The following is an 18,955-nucleotide window of genomic DNA, read 5'->3' as shown; positions in this document are numbered from 1 at the left end:
ATGAAGTTCACCTCTAAGAATTAAGATATCTGTCATGATAAAAAAAAAAAAATGTTCACAAAATGAATGTTTCAGATATCAAAGAAATTTGCGCAACAAATCGATTTTCATGTCCTCGTTGATAGATGTAAATAGAGCTGTTATGAACAGGTAATGGTTTTGCCGAGAACCGAAAGAAAGAACTCGCAGAAAGTTTTTATGGGGCAAATTATTTGTATAGGGCCCCATTTTTCTCTTTCTCTTCTTTCTTTCTTTAAAACAACAACAACGAAGTTTTTCCATTAGACTAGACCTGTAGCCACAATAGCAAATGATACTTTGTATCCTAATCCCACAAATTAATACATTTCCATAAAAGCACTCTTTCCAAGACTGGATTGCTTACAGATAATGTGATAAATGGAAATAGAGTATAATTTCTTACAAGATTATGCAAACTTAAAAACAATAATCAGAAGATTGTCTGAAAACTGGCTTTTCAAAGACGTTTTCTTTCTTTTGAATTGACTCGATTCGAGGAAGCGATTATCATTTTTAATATGAATAGGCAATGAGGACAAAATGCATTGCGTAGGGGCGCAACTCGTGCAACCAGGAGTCTTGAACCAGGAACCTTGTGTGATTATAGTCAGTGGTCTTATCCACTGAGCCATAAACGCCTGACCTCCCTGCTGGAGAGAACGCAGTACCCCACAGTGTGTTCATAATGTGTTCACATAGTTGACTATGTGAAAAGGCTCGAATTTAACGGTGTGAAGATGATTTCACACTGTGGTGAACATAGAGTTCACATAGTAATATCCCATTTCACACTGTGAATTGATCATTCACAATGTGTTCACAATCTTAAAACGCTCGAATTCAACAGTGTGAAAAGATGTCACACTGTGTTCACAATGTGTTCACACTGTGTTAAACAATGTGTTTCACACTGTGTTCACACTGTGTTCACACTGTGTTAAACAATGTGTTTCACACTGTGTTACACAATATGTTTCACACTGTGTTACACAATGTGTTTCACACTGTGGGACACTGTGAACTTTCCAGCAGGGATTTTCTGATTAGAATTTTAGAGTGATAGGATAAACTCACACCAATTCATAGATATACATAAAAAGCTAATTTTTCAAGTGTGACAGGGTTATGGCTGTTCATCGAGTCTATCGTGGGCCTTCAAAAAGCACACACTTTAGATTGTAGTGTTATGATTATCGCGTGGTTCACCTAATAAAAAAAGAGCTGCGTCTTTGTGCAGAAGATCAAATTAGGTGTTTAAGATAGGAATGGAAGAAAATAAATGTGTGAACATAAATAGACTTATCTCGTCCGTCCGATGTCGCGGAAATTAGCAATCAAGATGCAATTACCACTTTGTATGAACGAAAGATACATTTTATCACTTTTTCGAAAGAGGAATTGTTGGTCCACTGAGTGAAAACCAATTGAAGTTTGAATTGATGTGGTAGTAAGGAGTCAGAGATCGGACAACGCTCCCTATTTTAGCGTTGTTGGCAGGTTATCTCCTGTAAATTGAATCGGATATTGGGGATTATGCGGCATTGTGTGTACTATCACAATCAAATCACATGCGGTAGTACTGTGTGCTTGTTTGCTTTATATCCTATTAGAATTTTAGAGATAAGGTACTTAAGAATAGTTTGACTTTTAATCCGAATGGGAAACGTTTTTCACACTTCACGAGATTGCTTTTTTTGAGGGGTTTAGGAGTTCACAAGTGCAGTTGAGGGGGAAGGGGTAGAGAGGAATGGAACGTCGTTGAGCGACACGCCCTATCGTAAAGGACTGAAAAAGAAGGAAATAATAGCATTTTGACGACAAAATGAGAAGCCTCCAACCATACAGTAATTGCCTTCTTGCGCTGACAGGTTCCATGTATGTTGGCTCCATGTCTCGTTCAAAGCAGTGCAATCACGAATGAAGACTGTCCTATTTCCTATTCAGGACTGATATTCATAACAGACATACGGTTCGAAAGTATGTCACTCTCTAGCTAACACACGATCACTAGGTGACAAAATGATAAATAAATGTTGCGTTGCGTTACAAAAATTGTGATATTCAAACGACTATGACTTAAGTTGTAGGCCAATTATACGTCTGATTATTAAAGCCCTTTCATTGTCCCCTTGACCATAGTATGGATGGGGCTTATGGACTCTCCACAACCTCGTCACCACAAATCTTTGTTCGATACTCATCAAAGAGAAAAGATTTCGTGCTCTGCAACCTTGGCTGTTGGTTTTGCAGCGATTGATCAATAACCGTTTAAACAAAACTTGTCTGTCAGCCATTGTATGTCCGTTGAAAAGGGCTTTAAATCCACTTCTCATTTTCATATAGCGAATGCACTTTGGTGGGTCTTCACCTTATCGAACACTTTCGATCCCACATCTTAGCCTAGAACCAAGACGTTTATTTCAAGAAACGGAAATGTAGCCCTCAAATGTGGATAGCGCTATTAGCCTACCAAAGTGAAATACGCGGGATCTTTGCAGTGTTAGCGACAAGACGATATAATTCCTCGCTTTGTCGACATTTTCGTGTCAGAAGGCGAGAAGGTGACATAAAGCTGTCTTCTTACCTTCTCTGACCCGAGATTTCGAGAAGACAATATCTCGCCTTCTCACCTTCTAGGACCCTAAGAGGATGAGAAGACGAGATCTCATATCTTGCCTTCTCTCCTTGCCGGACCCGAAATGGTCGAGTAGACGAGAAATAATCCTGTCTTCTCGGTTGCACTCCATAGCTTCCGCAGAAATCGGTTCCTATTCCTTCTAAGCACTTTCCATCGGTCTCTTCCCCCCCCCCCCACACCCCTCCTTTTCCCTCCTCTCTCTTTGCTATGTATAGGGAGACAAAATTTAATGTCCTTGAAAATGTTCTCTCAGGGGTAAGTGTACATGCAGCCAGGGAGGTGTGAGAGACACGAAATGTACACGAAATGTACATGAGCTGAGATACAATCCTCCCCTATTCCCTTTTCCTCATCTCCCCTTTCTTGATCTATTCTCTCCATTACCACATAGTACACATTCCTTCTCACAATTTCACTAGCCGACAGCAAAGCACTTTAAAGTTATGTGGTCTGTTTTCCAGACGTTTTTTTACCCCTCATGTCTAAAGACAAAAATTTGTAGATCAAAATGCGTCTGCAATCAAATATCGCAGGAGACTTTCGTAATTCATAGTATCTAAATTACGCCATCGTCAAGGAGGACTTTTCTTGTGACTGTCCCTTTTGCATCCCTGCAGTGTAGAGTCCTTTCATAAGCTGGTATAGAGGTAGGTAATTCAGACCTATCCACTGAATACTAGTAACAAGAGGGAAACTTCTTTATGATAGAGGGGGAAACAGTCTTGTAGTTGTAGATTTTCAGTGAATTCATTCGGACCCCGAAAAATTCGAAGTCTATTCTCGAGTGTCACGGGAGTAGTTTTCTTATTTCTTTCCTTTAAAAACTCTGAGGTGCATTACCTTATAAGATTTCATACCCAATACAACACTTGGAAACACTATTCTTTAACCATGCACTATTTCGTGACGTTTGCAAAAGGTATAACTTTACATTGTACGACAGACGCTCGCTTCCTATTAATCGCCTATTAGAAATGATAATAACGCAAGCCTGAAGCACAGACTAGGACAAACCTCGTTTCTCCTCCTATACCTGTCCCTTGATGTTGCATGAGAAGGTCGCTACAGAGCAAAAGGTTGACACAGGTCGGTGTTCGTAAGACGTACATTCAAGAAAAGGGGAGATGACGGAAGGAAGGAGGGGGAGAAAAAAAAAAGAAAGCTTCATCTATACCCCACTTCGCCAGTATTGAAATCGGAGCAAACAAGTGCCCCCATTATGTGAACGACAAACAGGGAACAAACTCTCCGCACGGCGAATAAAAGACGCGAAGCTAAAGAAGAAAAGAAAAATCGATGCACATTTTGCATCCAACATGTTCTGGTGACATAGCGGACGCCGTGGTGCGTTATAGCCAATATACTAGGCCCATTGATGGTGTTTGTGAGAGGTTAAACGGAGCGGTGAGTAGGTCGAGTATAGCTGTCGTTGGTACTCCTGGTAGCTGGCCTTTTATGTGTGACTATTTACCTGTGTTTATGATTCGTGTTGTCCGAGGATTGCAAGTTCTTGTGACTTTGTAGTTTCCGTTATTTTCAACCCTACTTTCTCTCCTCTTATGTTTAGTTTCTGTAAATGCTACAACTTTTTCTATCGCGTTTATTTTCTAAGGCCTCAGCACTGGTAGATAAAGGTTTCTTATTGTACTATGAGTGGAGCTATGCGAGATGGATGAATGTTTGTTCAGATCTCAACAATAATCAACAAGGCTTGATGACTTGCAGCACAGAAAACAATCAAAGTGTTGTTGTTGGTTTTCAAGTTGTTCTTAGGTTCGAGGTAATTATAGGTCACGTTGGGGGAGTGCATACCATGTCACAGTGTTGTAGTCCTCATTCTATATTCATACGTAGCGCCTTTTTTATTACCAAATAATGCAGGGGCACTGATCATGAACGACATCATTGTGACGTCATCGCATAAGCGCAGCCCAAGATAACCATCGCAGTGCAGCGCCCTGTGATAAATTATGTTCGCAGTGCATTTCATGCGAGGGAATTCATCGCAGTCGGTCTTTATTGCTGCTATTCTGTTGATATGGGAATCAAGCAAGAATGGAAACTGAGCAGCTTGCTGATGCAAATTAATTGCTCATGCAACCACTGAACTCCGTGATTTGAAGAAGAACCTGTTAGGTTGCAGAAATCAATTATCGTTTAATTCAGACACTCTTCGAAAAGATTAATTTTTCCTTGTCTCAGTCTTGTTGTCTAGATTAAAAAGTGTTATCTGCATTAAACATACTGAACACAGAATAGTATCATCAAATAGCTTATCAATGACATATCAAGTGCCGTAATGTGAAAGGCAGGCCCTGTTATGGCTGAAAACATAATGGCTGTAGCCCTTTACTGACATATTTGTATAACATGTACTTTTTTTTCGAGTGAAAGACTGCTGATAGACGATGTCAGATCGTAGGGAATGACGGGAGGGGGTGAGTTTGGACCCTAAAAGTTGCAAGGACCATACAAGAGTCACGACATCTATTTCGGAAGCACCTCAAGAGCGTGGGTGATTAGTAATAACGAGATACGCGTCTTGACTTGGTTCCTGAAAGATGGAGGGTAATTAGGAGGGATAAGATTCCTCCAAAATTACTTAGAACACGATCTCTTTTTTTTGGGGGGGGGGGGGGGAGGGAGGGAATATTGGTCAATATTCTTTTCGGTATTTGTTGGTTTGTTTGATATCTATTGTATTTGGTCAATACATACTGGAGTAAACTGAAAGTTGGAGAGTGAAGTCAATGGATGGTATAGAGGGAAACGAAGCAGGTAGCTAATGGTTCCGACTGGTGTCTTGTTGGAGGTAGAGTCCTATTTGAACGACTCTGCTTCCAAATGCGATGGAATCATCAAATAGAAAACCTGACAAATGACAAGAGTTTCTTTTCTTCACTGGCTGATACGGTACAAAGACCCCCAGGCGGTCTCCAAAATCAGCAACAGTGATAGGCAATGTACAATAAACCTGTCCTAACTAAATGAGTTCTCCTTTCATGATTGTGACTCGCTTCTTCATCACGTGAATTGATAAAGTTTGCGGTGTTCGTTATTGTCATGATAATAAAACTTGTTTCGAGTCAGCTGCAAATAATTTGCCTCGATTTGACACAACTGTACACTATCCTGATTCTGCTTTTCTCTTTTTTTCTCTATGTTTTCTTTAGAAAACTGCAAATGCCGTCCGCGCCATTGGGCGTATGAACGCACTCAGACTGGTTTCTCAGAGGAAAGCGAATAAATCGAACGGGAGTTCGTCGAGTGAGAAGAGCCCTACATCCCCATCCCCTACACCATCTCCTCAAGAGACCAAGCCGAAGTCCCCCGAGCCCAAGCCGACGGGAGGAGTCCCAGCAGAGACCGGCAAGCGTAAACCCGCGCCCGAAGCTGAGACCAAGAAAGAAAAGGTGAAAATCGATACCAATATCGATCAAGGGACCGATGGTACCAATGCAGCGCCTTGTGTGTCGCCGCCTCCATTGAACAATCGCGATAGCAGTTCGCTTCCAACGGAGAGTAACGGGAGGGAGTTCTCCTGTACTTTGGACTCGGACATCGAGAACGACAGCGGTTTGGACCTTTCCCTGGACCACAATGCGCTTGGGAAGCGTAGCACTAGCGTGAGCGAGAGGTCATCGCAGGATTCCGTGGTCGCAGGTAAGGACGACTTGCTAATCGACGAAGAGGTCAGAACACCTGATGAGGGTCCGAACGGTGATGCAACCCGTGTCGATAAACTGCTAAGTCGTGAGAAGGGCGCCGAGCCGATACTCGACGCACAGCCCGCGGCGTGTGTAAACAACGGGAAGAGCGATAGCGGTGTGTGCTCAGATGCGAGTGAAGATACGGTCAGCAGCGATCCAGGAGTAAACATGGAGCGATATCTCTTTGACCCCTCCAAGGGTGTGAAGAATCAGGCTGCAAAGTGGGAGGTGCGTACGCAGAGCCCCGACCGAGCCGCCAAGTTGAAGTCCAAAGCTGCCCAGCCTCCCCCGCAGCAGGCACCCGTGTTCAGGCAGAAGTTCCGCCACTGCGAGGTGGCCCTCGGGAGCGAAGCCCGCTTCGAGTGCCGTGTCGATGGTCATCCGTCTCCGGACATCATTTGGTACAAGAACGGAAAACGAGTGATGGAGGGCGAGCGGTACAGCATCAAGAGAGGTGTGGAGGACATACACTGTCTGGTGGTCAAAGAAGTGGCCAGAGATGACCAGGGGACCTTCATGTGTGAGGCTAGGAGTCCAGCGGGCAAGGCACGTTGTAGCGCCAGGCTTGTCATTCAACGTAAGTACCACACAACGTGTGATCCACCACTTGACTACGAAGACTTCGAAATTATGTGATAAATGTGATGTATTTGAAAAGCCACATCTAAACATAAGCTGATGTGGGTATCTTTATGAAGCTCCACGGTGATCTCAATATTCGAGAAAACCATGTCAGGGTTATACAATGGGAGATTCAGGCTTCTACCAACCTTTAGTGATTTGCTGGCTAGCTTTCATTCACTCCTGTGGACTTCTTCAGGCCAAGTGATTGGATGAAAGCTAGCCAGCAAATCACTTAAGATTGGTAGAAGCCTGAATCTCCCATTGTATGATCTCCCCGACTGATTTAAGTTGTATGCATCATGTCACGCTTTCACATGAACTATGATAGTATAAAAGACACAGTGTTAGTGTATACCAATCCATTAGCACATACAGGCTAACTCCATCCACAACAGCTGACAAAACTCGCAGGCAGATGCTACTTAGGTAAAATATCAGCCATCGGACATCGCTGGCTAGTCACGTGATCAGTGCTGTCGATATTATTTGTTTAACTTGATCATTCGGGTTAAATCCCTACCTACATCCACATTCAAGTTATCAAAAATATTATCCTATCCTTCAGTCAAAGGAATAGCTCAACAAGTCCTTTGCGAGGGAGGGCCAGTTATAGTCAAGATGAAAAACAAAAAGCCACACCTCCCCTTTCATGCAAGAGCAAAACTAAGACCTTGCGGGGGAAAACGGTTGCATTTAAGTGTTGAACCTACGAAATATAACGACTACTCATGCAGTTGTAGGTCACTTTACGTTCCCTAGGCAACTAGGACTTGCGGGGTTTTGGTATTCACTGGACCTATAAAGGCACGCTAGAGGAGAAGTTCAATTGCATTTGAAATAAAAGAAATGGTCATTTGAGCTAAGCAGATAAATTCCATAAATGTTCACTGCTGAAATCAATCAAGTTGAAGGGTAGCTTTCAGCGGCCCAGTGACAACTTGCCCGGGGAGTAGTTTCGGGTAGAAGCAGTGAGTACGACTGTAGAGCAATGGATATCTCTATTCTATGTAACCCCGATCGACCAAAGTGAACTTCGAGTATCATAGGTATTTTGATATGCATGGAAGTCATTCATGATCAATTATATCAAGCCCATATCAAGCGCAAATTTTCGCCCACAGTAATCACAGGCTGAAATATACCTGTCTTGAATCTTTATTATTAGATTTTGATCTCCGACGCGTTTGTCGTAAATTTCTCTAGTGTATTTAGTAAAAAAAAACAATACAAACCAACCAACCAACCAACCAACAAACAAACAAACAAACCATTGCCGATGAATTGTTTTTATTATTAAGCTTTGCTGGTCAGAGATAAAATGCACAAGAATATAAATTACGCGGCAATATTTACGAGCAGCGATGCCCTTGAACACTTCTACACTCAAATAGGCATGATAAGGTGCAATGACCTCTCGCAAAACACTCAGGGACGAACTCAACCAATATGGCTTCTTTTTATGTATCATTGTTATTCTGAACGAGTGTCATGCAAATGACCTTCCGTGATCTTGTATCGATATTCGTGCCGAACTGCTGGACAAAAAGGGTAAAGGTATGGGAGGGGCGATGGGCAGATAAAACTACTCCCATACAACCACCACCACTACCGCCGCCGCCACCACCACCACCACCATCACCACCATCATCACCCCCATCACCACCATCATCACCACCAGCACCACCACCATCACCATCACCATCACCATCACCATCACCATCACCATCACCATCACCATCACCAATCACCAATCACCAATCACCAATCACCAATCACCATCACCATCACCATCACCATCACCAATCACCAATCACCAATCACCAATCACCAATCACCACCATCACCACCATCACCACCATCACCACCATCACCACCATCACCACCATCACCACCATCACCACCATCACCACCATCACCACCATCACCACCATCACCACCATCACCACCATCACCACCATCACCACCATCACCACCATCACCACCATCACCACCATCACCACCATCACCACCATCACCACCATCACCATCACCACCACAAACAACAACAACAACAACACTACCACCACCAAGAAGAAGAAGAAGAAGAAGAAGAAGAAGAAGAAGAAGAACAACAACAACAACAACGACAACAACTACGGTCACAATGGACGATATTGCCCAGTGTTTAGTAGAATGAAATACATGTGTATGTCTTTGCTGGTTGCATGTCATGAATAGATGAGTCAGTAGTGAAGGGAATTGAGAGCAGAAGAGGTGTCTATCGGTAGCAGTTGTACTTGTAGCAAAATAAAAGAAAAATTAACCTGCTTGTAGCGATGATTACCCAACCGAATTATGTCAAATCATCTCTTCGACTCCCTACTGACGCAACGATTAGTGCAAGCATTCCAGTCCTTTTGACTTTCCAATTATTTGATACTTGTTATCTTGAAGTAAAAATAAAATAGTTACTGTCTCAACAAGGCAAACCCAGCAATTTTATATCTATTTTGCTGTATGCTTATGAACTAAATTAGTGCCCAAAGCTACGATTAATTTCTTTACGATAATGTAACAAATGAGGGTATTGCTATTAAATTCGTCGAGCTGCTTTCAGTTCAAACTCTCTGCTGCCATCGAGTGTTTGAATGTCGGTCATGGAGTGATGAATATCACGCGACATTTATTGCTTCATATCATTTTTCAGAGCAGTCACAACGTTTACTCCTGCACTTGACGAAATATTTACTTTTACATTCCGCTGGTGAATTGTCGCAACAAGTTTGGCGTTGGCGTTCAGATAATGTTGACTAACCATCCATCATACAATTTTAAACCGAGGATATTATTATAGTGAAACTGTCGTCTCTTTGGGGAGAAAATCATTCTTCAAGGCAGGCAGGCGGAACATGTAGCTATTAGTGAGGAATTGGGAGAAGGGGTACATGGGTGTCCCCTTACCCTTGCTAAAACTCTCTGAGACGTCGAAAATGAAATCCATCTGGATCAAAAGGCAGTGGGTTTCAACGAGCTTTCAGTATCACCATGGTGACGCGGATAAACGCATTCCTCCTCTCAGGAGTAGACACAGACGAACTCTTAAAGGGGTGGTACAGTTTCGGTTGAGATGGCGCCTCAGGTTTCCAACGTTTTTTGATGATGAGTTTTTGAGATAATGAGAAATCTTATATGAAATATGAAAGAGCATATATTTCCAAGGGGAATTCATTATTTGATTAAAGTTGGTTGAGATTTGGCTGAGATACCCAAAACAAAGCGATAGTGATAAGAGGTTGGGCCCAACTTTTATTAGGATCACTTTGTTTTACTTCGTTTTTGGATATCTCTGCCATTTCAATGCCGATTTTCTTCAACTAAGTTTTGAATTCCTGTTAGAATTGTATACCCTTTAACATAGAACGGTTTCTTACGAAAAGTTAAAAGCTGAATCCTCACCTAAACCAATACTATACCATCCATTTAAAGGAGATAATAGCACAGTTAGACAGACGTGATGAGTGTGGGTGGGTTGGGATGAAGAGAGAAGAGGAGAGGGCTACACCGACACTCACAATAATATCTAGACATTATTTTATACACAAGCAAGCAAACACGCATACGTCATTATGTATACACTTTTTACCTTCAACTTATTGACTCGTTCTTTGCTCAGCTGACTTCAAATGTATTTTTCGCTCAAGATTATGATTGAATGGTAACATAATGCCAGAAGTCATTCTTCATGTTTTAACACCATCCGTTGCTTTGAAAGACCCGTACCTCTTTAATCACACAAACGAGCTAAATCAACTAGCAGAACACTCACGAGACTGAATAAGACATGACTTCATACTTTGTAATTGTTAGTTCGCGTCGATCCGTGATATTCATTTTAATGTGTTCGTACAATTGAAATCAAAATGATATTGGCGAATACACTCTACATTAAATTAGTCTATCGTTTGAATTGATACACTGCTTAGTAACTTTATGAGGTGTGGTTCACTGTGCCTTTGCGACGACCGTATGCATGAGAAGTTTAGTTGGAAGTTTGATGATAATCACCCCTTCAGGTAAAGAACCCAAACGTTAACAAGCGTTCGCAGTGATAAATGTTGAATACTTGCTCTAACCTCTGCTATGTAAGGATTATCGACAATCACCCCGACGCCTTTCTTATCTTTTCCTGTCTAGTAAATGGGCCACCCCTGACTCGCGCGACTACAAATCTTTGATGCATTGGGAGAAATTATAACAAAGTAAGGCGGCAGAATATGAACTTCAGTAAACAAAACCAGATTCACAAAAAAATGCCCAATATTTGACGGAGGGTCAAAAAATCGAGTCATTCCTTCGCTATCAAAGAACTTTAGTCCAACTCGAGAACAAATTTGTGCTGTCTTGTTGCAAAAGGGAACCTATATTCAATAGTCACATTCCTCGTGCCAAGTGGCACATATTTCAGGTCAAATATTTGTTGGAATTGAACTTAAAAGCTCCATCGCAGGTGGTATGTAGAATCAGAACGTCGTTTATGTTGGTGGTGGGGGTATAGGATTAGGAATCTTTACCCCAAACACTGCTCACTCAGCAACTCTGTAGGGACCTACTTGGCCGTTTCTATGTAAATACAGTGCAGTGTAAGTATTTTGAAACTGGATAGCCAATTCTATCAAAATAGAACATTTTCTCGGATTGGAAACGAAATTGAAGAAATGCCTTCGTATTACATGTTTTACTAGACATGCTGGAGAAATGTTACAGTGGTGGTGTTCGCATACGAATTGTTTTGAAACGCACGTCAATCAGCAAAGTCGTGCAAGTGGCTGCCTCGTGAATGGTATCATGGCGTCATTTAATCGTCTTCCGTGTCACACTTCTTATGTATTCGCCCTCTTTTTGTTTTCCGTAATGGAAGAAGAAGAAGTAGAGGTTTGAGTGTAGGGCACAGCAACGGGGGAACTTATTCATGTACATCTATCTGTCTGTGTGTCTGTCTGTCTGTGAGTTTGGTGTCATACTTCTTTGTTCTGGAACCACGTCCAAAAGGAGTAAATAGGCCTACTAGTAAGGTTTGAATATTTCTATCGCTTCCTTTTAGGGGGGAGTTCCGTCCAACGTATACAGACTGTGTAGATTTAGTGAGTGCAGAATTTGTAGTCAAGCGAGTCGGCAAGTTTGAGGATATAGTTCGACATTTGCTGGATCCACAAGCTACATTCATGGGGTAAATCTCCTTTGAGCTGAGCCACAGGGGAACATGTTTCTACACTATAGGTTAGCGATGGGACCCCTCCCAATGGTAAATAAACCACCCAGAAATCATGGAATGCGGAGTGACAAGTCAATGTTCTCTTTATTGCATACCTTCATCTGTCAATGCCTGCACCTGCAATTCGAATGGATTTTTTTTTTTTTTTTTGGGGGGGGGGGGTGTTAGCGGTGTGTCTCGTTGGACGTAATCGAAAGGATCCTAAATCTTATGTTGGTTGAATACTATTTCCCGTATATGAAAGGGTAGAATCACTGAGAATGGAGCAGATTAATAATGTACTAATACAATATCAAGTCTCCCCCCCCCCTCCTTCTCCAGCAAAGGTAGCAATAGTGTTATCGTTGTTGTTGGAGTGTTATAGGGATTATTCACGCAAAAAGGAAGAGGTGTTTTGCACATGCCAAGTATTGGAACATTGGCCACTTGCATGGTTTGTAAAAGATGAGACCGCCAAACCTATGGGTGTTGACTTTTTTCCATGCATGTCGACATCGTGATGGGTTGTTTATAGCGATCATAGATTCTCGTTGCGCATCAGACATTCCATGGGTCTTTTCTAGAGCTTCTTCAATCCATGACGTTTGACCTATGACCTCATAGAGTTTCCTTCATGGAAGACATCCGTACTCCCTATTTGGACTTTGAGACACAGCACTGTGTTGCCAGTGCTCCATGGACTTTAAGTGGCTTGATGTCCCCGTATTCTCTGGGACGAAGTTGTGCTGCCTGAATTGATGGTCATTTTTTTGGGCTATTTTATCGTGACATAAATATTACTTTCCCTGACCTTTTCCCGCCCTTTCCCGTCAGAACGCTCTTGAACGAAGTTTTAATGTACGCTTTCATGTGTCAAGAATGATTAGGATCTATTCGCAGTGTTAGTTACAATGTCTTGTCCGAGCGTCCGTATATTGTATGTCCAGCGTTTCGTTTCGTCATCAATGTCGTCCCACCTTTACACCTGTTGTTCACATTTTGGTGCCCATGTAGTGATGTGTTGGAGTAGTGCATTCCGATGCCAGGATGATTTTTGTGGCACGCATAGCCTCTTTAGTACTGACATTGTCCTGCCAGAAGGCCCTGCCATTATCACTACCCTAGTCTTGTCAGGCGCCCATTTGTACACCTGAAGAACGTAACGAGTAAAAACATCTTGTCCAAGGACGTAAGCACTGGGCGGGAGTCGAACTTGGGTCCTCCGATTTGGAGTCGGGAGTCTTATCCACTATGCCATAGCGCCCCAAATGTCTTTATATACCGAAGAAGAAGGAGGAGAAGGAGAAGGAGGAGGAGAAGAAGGAGGAGGAGGAGGAGGAGGAGGAGGAGAAGAATAAGAAGTCTCAACCCAGTGTTTAACCTCGTCAGAGGAGCACTGCTCTCCAAGTAGGAACCTAGCATTATCGTTATTACCGCCAGCCAAGTTCATCTATATTTTACACCTGATGCACAGAGTGGGTAGCATGAGTAAAACATCGTATCAAAGGGCATTTGCGCTTGAGCTTTGAACTCGGGAACCTTGAAAATCTAGAGGTTATGCAGGATAACACAGTGCCTCTATTAGCCCCAATTAGGAGGAGAAAAGGGGGAAAGAATAATTTTCGTGTGAACAAGATTATGAAACTACATGAAACGAATGTTGCTAATGATTGAGAGGTTTGAAAAGAGGTTAGGCCCTATGACAATATTTACCCAAATGAAAAAAGACAGGGTTGGTCCATTTATATCTGTGATTCTGTAAGGGGAATATTATGAATCAGAAAAGGACCTAAGCGAGATGGGGAAAAAGAATTCATGCGTCTGCTAGGGATATATCGTTCGCTTTGAGACCGTGAGCCTCACTGAGAAGTTGTTGGTATATACACAGTCAAAAGAGGTCGTTCCGGCTGCGCTTACCAATGTGTGAAGTCAACCAACAGTTTAAAGTCTCATTATGGATTCTTCTCCCATTCTCTCTTTTCTCTCTCAACCAAATAACGACGTTTTTGTTCAGGTTTTTGCCGGTGGCAAAATCTTTTTTTTTTCATCTTCTTTTCTCTTGCTCTCACAACTAGCATACTTTTCTTCTTCTTTTTTTTTCTTGCCGCCATATATCTACTTGTGATTATCTCGCACAATGCTTAGCAATGTTGCAGTCTCGTTTGAATTTCAGCCCTCAAAAGATGAGTCTTTTGTTACCCTCCAAATTACAAACTCTTCGTTTTTTTTTTCCTACGCGTGATATGTCATCTCTCTCCCCCCCCCCCCCCAATGATTTGTATACCAAACCGATTAAGCGCAAGAAAGGACGCCCATTATCATTCCTGCATGACACGATCCGCTCTACGTCCTTCGGGATGCATTTCTTTGGAAGGAAGGTACAGAGTTCAGGAATACCACAACCTGTATGTCTTTTTGGAAGCTCTGTTTCGAAAGTTGGATGAAAAGCTGGTGATTTTAATGATCACTGCGTTCATCTTTGCCCAGTGACCCATCAGCCGTCAGCGGCGTCAAGGCAAAATCTGCCCCACCCCTTGCCCTCGAAGCGATTAGGGAGGTGTGACTTCAAGTGCAACTCCGCGTCGTGTCCACCTTGATTGTGATTAATGGATAAGGTCCGGATGAACAAAATGGCATATTATATAAGTTGGAAAGCTGCGGCATAGCTCTGGATGAGACTCTTAACTTTCAATCGGAAGTCCCGAGTTCGAATCCCCTGGCAAGTGCCTTTGTCCTTGGACTAACTTATATGTGTTTTGTTGTTGTTTTGTTTGTTAATGTTTGTGTTTTGGGTTTTTTCCCCCAACACGTCCCTCTCGACCCAGGTGTATCAATGGGTATACCTGGCTACGTTTGGGGAATGAAAAGGACAGGGCCCTCTGTTAGAGCACTGGCAACACTCAAGAGGCTACCAGTATACCCTGGATAAAGTAGACCATAATATTGTTGATACAATTATTACCATTATTTTGATTTCAGAGGCATGTCGTGGGCGACGTCTCTGAAAGCTCGAACACCGAGAGTGTAACGGTACTATCTCCCGATGTAGCTAGGGCCCAATAGGGTGGGGTTCGAAGACAAAGAGCGTGAACTTTCTCCAGCAATAACCAACGTCATTGTGAATTGGGAACATGAACACATACTTCCCGTGAATACGACATGAATCACAGATTGGATAATCTTCTTCCAAAAAATGCATTCATGGATACGACATGTTTATCGATGTAGCTCGATGTCCCCAATCGATGCATTCTACTGAAAAACCAAAACATTTCTTAGAACAAACTACTCCTTATATCAAGCTATTGATCAAGAGAATGTGATCGTTCGATTAGCGCCGTTTAGTCATTGCATACCAATGTACGCAAAGAAACACTTCAGGAACCTATAACTGTATAAGATAAACCTTTTAGATTGCTGTACAAACAGGGATTAAGATTGCAAAGGATGACTCCAAAGTTCACAGTATGTGAACGCTATACTTCAAAAGCAAAATGGGGGAAAAAGGGGCTTTAACAAACCCAATAGTTTACATATGAGTCAACACTATAATCATATAAAAATGAAGAAATATCCAATAACATCCCCTAATTGGTATGATTATGCAGTGTTTGCAGACACCAATTTCGGTTCGTTTATTGGATTTCTTTTATTGATTTTTTTCCCTCTGTAAGCTCTATCACCCTTTCAGCAGATGACTGCCAAAGAAGAATGAAACCCAAATATATTATGTGTTGATTGAGGGAATGCAGCAATATTGAATAGTTCTAGCATTTTGTGATATCACGCATGGACAATGATATGAAAAATATAAAGAAATTTAAACATTTTCAAGTTGTTGTTTTTAAAGCGTAATCAAATAGCACTTTGCATACCTCTTTCAGAATGCAGGGAAATGATTATACCCTTGACATATATATCATTACCAAGTCGAGGAAATGTGCGCTTTTCTCAAAAGTGAAATTTTGGAGAATTCCCACTAAACATTGTATTTTCGTTATATCTTTGTCCGTGCGTGACGTCACGAACTGTAGTGATCCTCTCATCCAGCGATATCGGCACCGAAACTTTACAAATTCATCACTTTTGAACGGATTGTCCAATATTCCTCAAACTTCACCGATGTGTTCTGCTAATATTGCCGCATTCATTCAACCCACACAATCATGTATTTGGGTGTCACTCCCCTTTAAGAAGTGGGTCCGTGAATGGTTCGGAACTGTTTTATGTATAATTTACTCACTTATTTCATGTCAGATGTCAAGTCACGTGACTGAGCAAGCCCCAGCCGAGAACACTGAATCCTGACTGTACGTGTATCCCGTGCATGCTCCTGCATTATCATTATTGTCGATTTCGAAGTGGGAAAACGTCGTCAACCATTCATATGTTGTTCTATTTTTACGTCTATTGTAGGGAGAAAAATTGTCTGCGTGTTGTAGGCATGTCACGTTTGTCGTTGTCAATGGTTGTGTCATTGTTCCCACGAACATGGGATTGCCAAGCCGCTCGCAAAATGTCGCACAGAATCCGTCATTTGAAAGCGATTGTATCTGACATACATTCAGGAACATATGTCTGCTCTGGGGCTTAACACAACACAAAGAGTTAGCTATCTTCTAATTTCATCTATCTCCCCTGTGACAGCGTTCCCATGGTATAGATGAAGGAAACAAGAAGTAAAGAAGGAACCAGTCATGTTTCCGGCCTGTTCCGAGACTTTTTTTTTAAAGGCAGTACCACGGAAGTTCCAGCTTGCCATTTTCACTTGCCATCTTTTTACTGGATTTCTCCTTCGTAACAGAAACCATTCAGTAATACTTGACAGTTTCTCGTTGTTAGGACTGTGGAGAGTCAGTCTAGCTCAATGTTAGGACTGAGACCAAATCTCGCAATATTCACGATATTGTTTACAATTTATATGCTTGTCTTGTTGGTCCTTAACGTGAAATGATGTCATTTAAGTGGAATCACATCGAATCCTGTCGTCTTCATTGGTACACCCTACAAACAAAACAGAAAATACATTCGTATTGTCTTTTTTTACACGTTACCACTTAATTAATCCGGGGAAACGGTATACGTTTTCGAGACGACAGTATATGATTATATCATTTGAAAAGTTATCACAAGATTACTACGATTGTATTCTGTAATTGTATCTTGATTTGTTTTAAGTGCAAGCAACTCCGGAACTGATGGCTTGAAATCCCCTTCAAAATGATATGAAATAAGGGATGCCATGTTTATGTATGACGACAAAGTATACAGTATGTGGAGACAATATGAGCTCCCTTGTGGAGACGATATGAGCTCCCTCGTGGAGACTTGGTATATTTAATATTCTTGTATATATCTCTCTACGATTTATAATGTTTGTTTTATGTTAAGTGCTGTCGGGGCAAATTATTTGTATAGGGCCCCATTTTTCTCTCTCTCTCTTCTTTCTTTCTTTAAATCAACAACAACAACAACAAAGTACAGTATGTTTATTAGATCAGAGATTTTACACAATGGCTTTTGCGTTGTTACACTATTATTATTATTACAATCTCATCCCCGTCGAGACAAACCAATTTCCTAACAAACTGAATTCGAAATGGTTTGGCATGCTGCTTGGAGGTATTCATAGAAGTTTAGATCATAGTTGGTGACGTTTAAAAGGTTTATGATGTTCAGATGAGTACTTGGTGTCACTGTGCGTCAAGTTTTGACGCAGGCATGACGACGCGTTGAAGAGTGCCATATACAGAGTATATTGCATGTCTGGAGTGACGTGAAACTGCGAAGCTCTCTCTGTATACGTGTATATATACACACTCCGTACGAGTCCTATCGCTGGCATCCAAGCTTTACTTGGCCCGAATTGTCCCTACTGGGAATCGATATTCCGTTGGGACGAAGGAATGCGACCCATTGTCTCTAACATAAGATGATAGCCACTGACCAACCCTCTGACCTGGAGTGTGTTTCCCCTGTGCTTACGGGCACACGAGGTACTGTCAAGTTTGTGGCACGGTATTGAGGTCTGCTTATTGAAAGCTTCAAGTCCCAAGCCCCTTCGATCGATTTTTTGGAGGTGTCTTCAATACCGTTTACCCCCATGATGAGACAGTTAGCGGTTTCGTTGATGCGTCTTTATGGGGAGTCATGTTTATCGTTTATCTATCAAGGTCTTGGCACTACGCTTGCGCAAACAAAGCGATCCTTACACCGCCTTCTAATGCAGTAATCTGTAACCGTTATGTGTTAAGGAGTTCTCCTTCACCCTAACCCCCCCCCCCTTTTCTCCGATTCCAGGAGCGTCAGGGGAGACTAATGGGATACATGTTTACCAACAGGATTGGTTTCTTTAAGTGGTCGCAAGAGATTTGTGTTCAAGAGTTTGTTTAGTGTTCTTAGCAGTGTGAAGTGAACAGGTCTTCGAGACTTCCGGAAGCATGTAGCGGTTGGCCGTAATCACCCAAACGAAAGCTCCTACTGAAATTCCACCAATTCGTACGAGGTGTTCTACTAGGCAATAGATCTGTAATGACAAGCAGTAATAGGTTCTCAAACAGAAACATGATAAATCTGGTGTAGCGTATGAATTGAAACACGGCAAAAACTATTTTCAGGGCCCGACCTATAACGGCAAAGTTGATATTCACCATGGGGTGGAAGCCCGTGCAAATGAATAGCGACATCGTTTTATTAACCTTGAAAAATCCAGCTGTGCTAGCAAGTCTGGAG

General features: G+C 42.0%; 1 protein-coding gene across 1 annotated transcript in view; it reads left to right on the top strand.

Annotated features, from left to right (window-relative positions):
- Window positions 1-18,955, top strand: part of LOC139732579 (uncharacterized) — a 179,261-nt gene that overhangs the window by 137,360 nt on the left and 22,946 nt on the right. The window contains exon 8 of the mRNA XM_071643432.1: window positions 5,833-6,946. Coding sequence (XP_071499533.1) covers window positions 5,833-6,946 — 1,114 coding nt within the window. The remainder of the gene's footprint in view (window positions 1-5,832; window positions 6,947-18,955) is intronic.

The sequence above is a fragment of the Diadema antillarum genome, unplaced genomic scaffold (assembly GCF_040938485.1).
Source record: "Diadema antillarum isolate AM-2024a unplaced genomic scaffold, OU_Dant_1.0 seq00000437_RagTag, whole genome shotgun sequence".
Lineage (NCBI taxonomy): Eukaryota > Metazoa > Echinodermata > Echinoidea > Diadematoida > Diadematidae > Diadema > Diadema antillarum.
The sequence above is the reverse complement of the archived record's forward strand: the minus strand, read 5'-3'. Positions and strand labels throughout refer to the sequence as shown.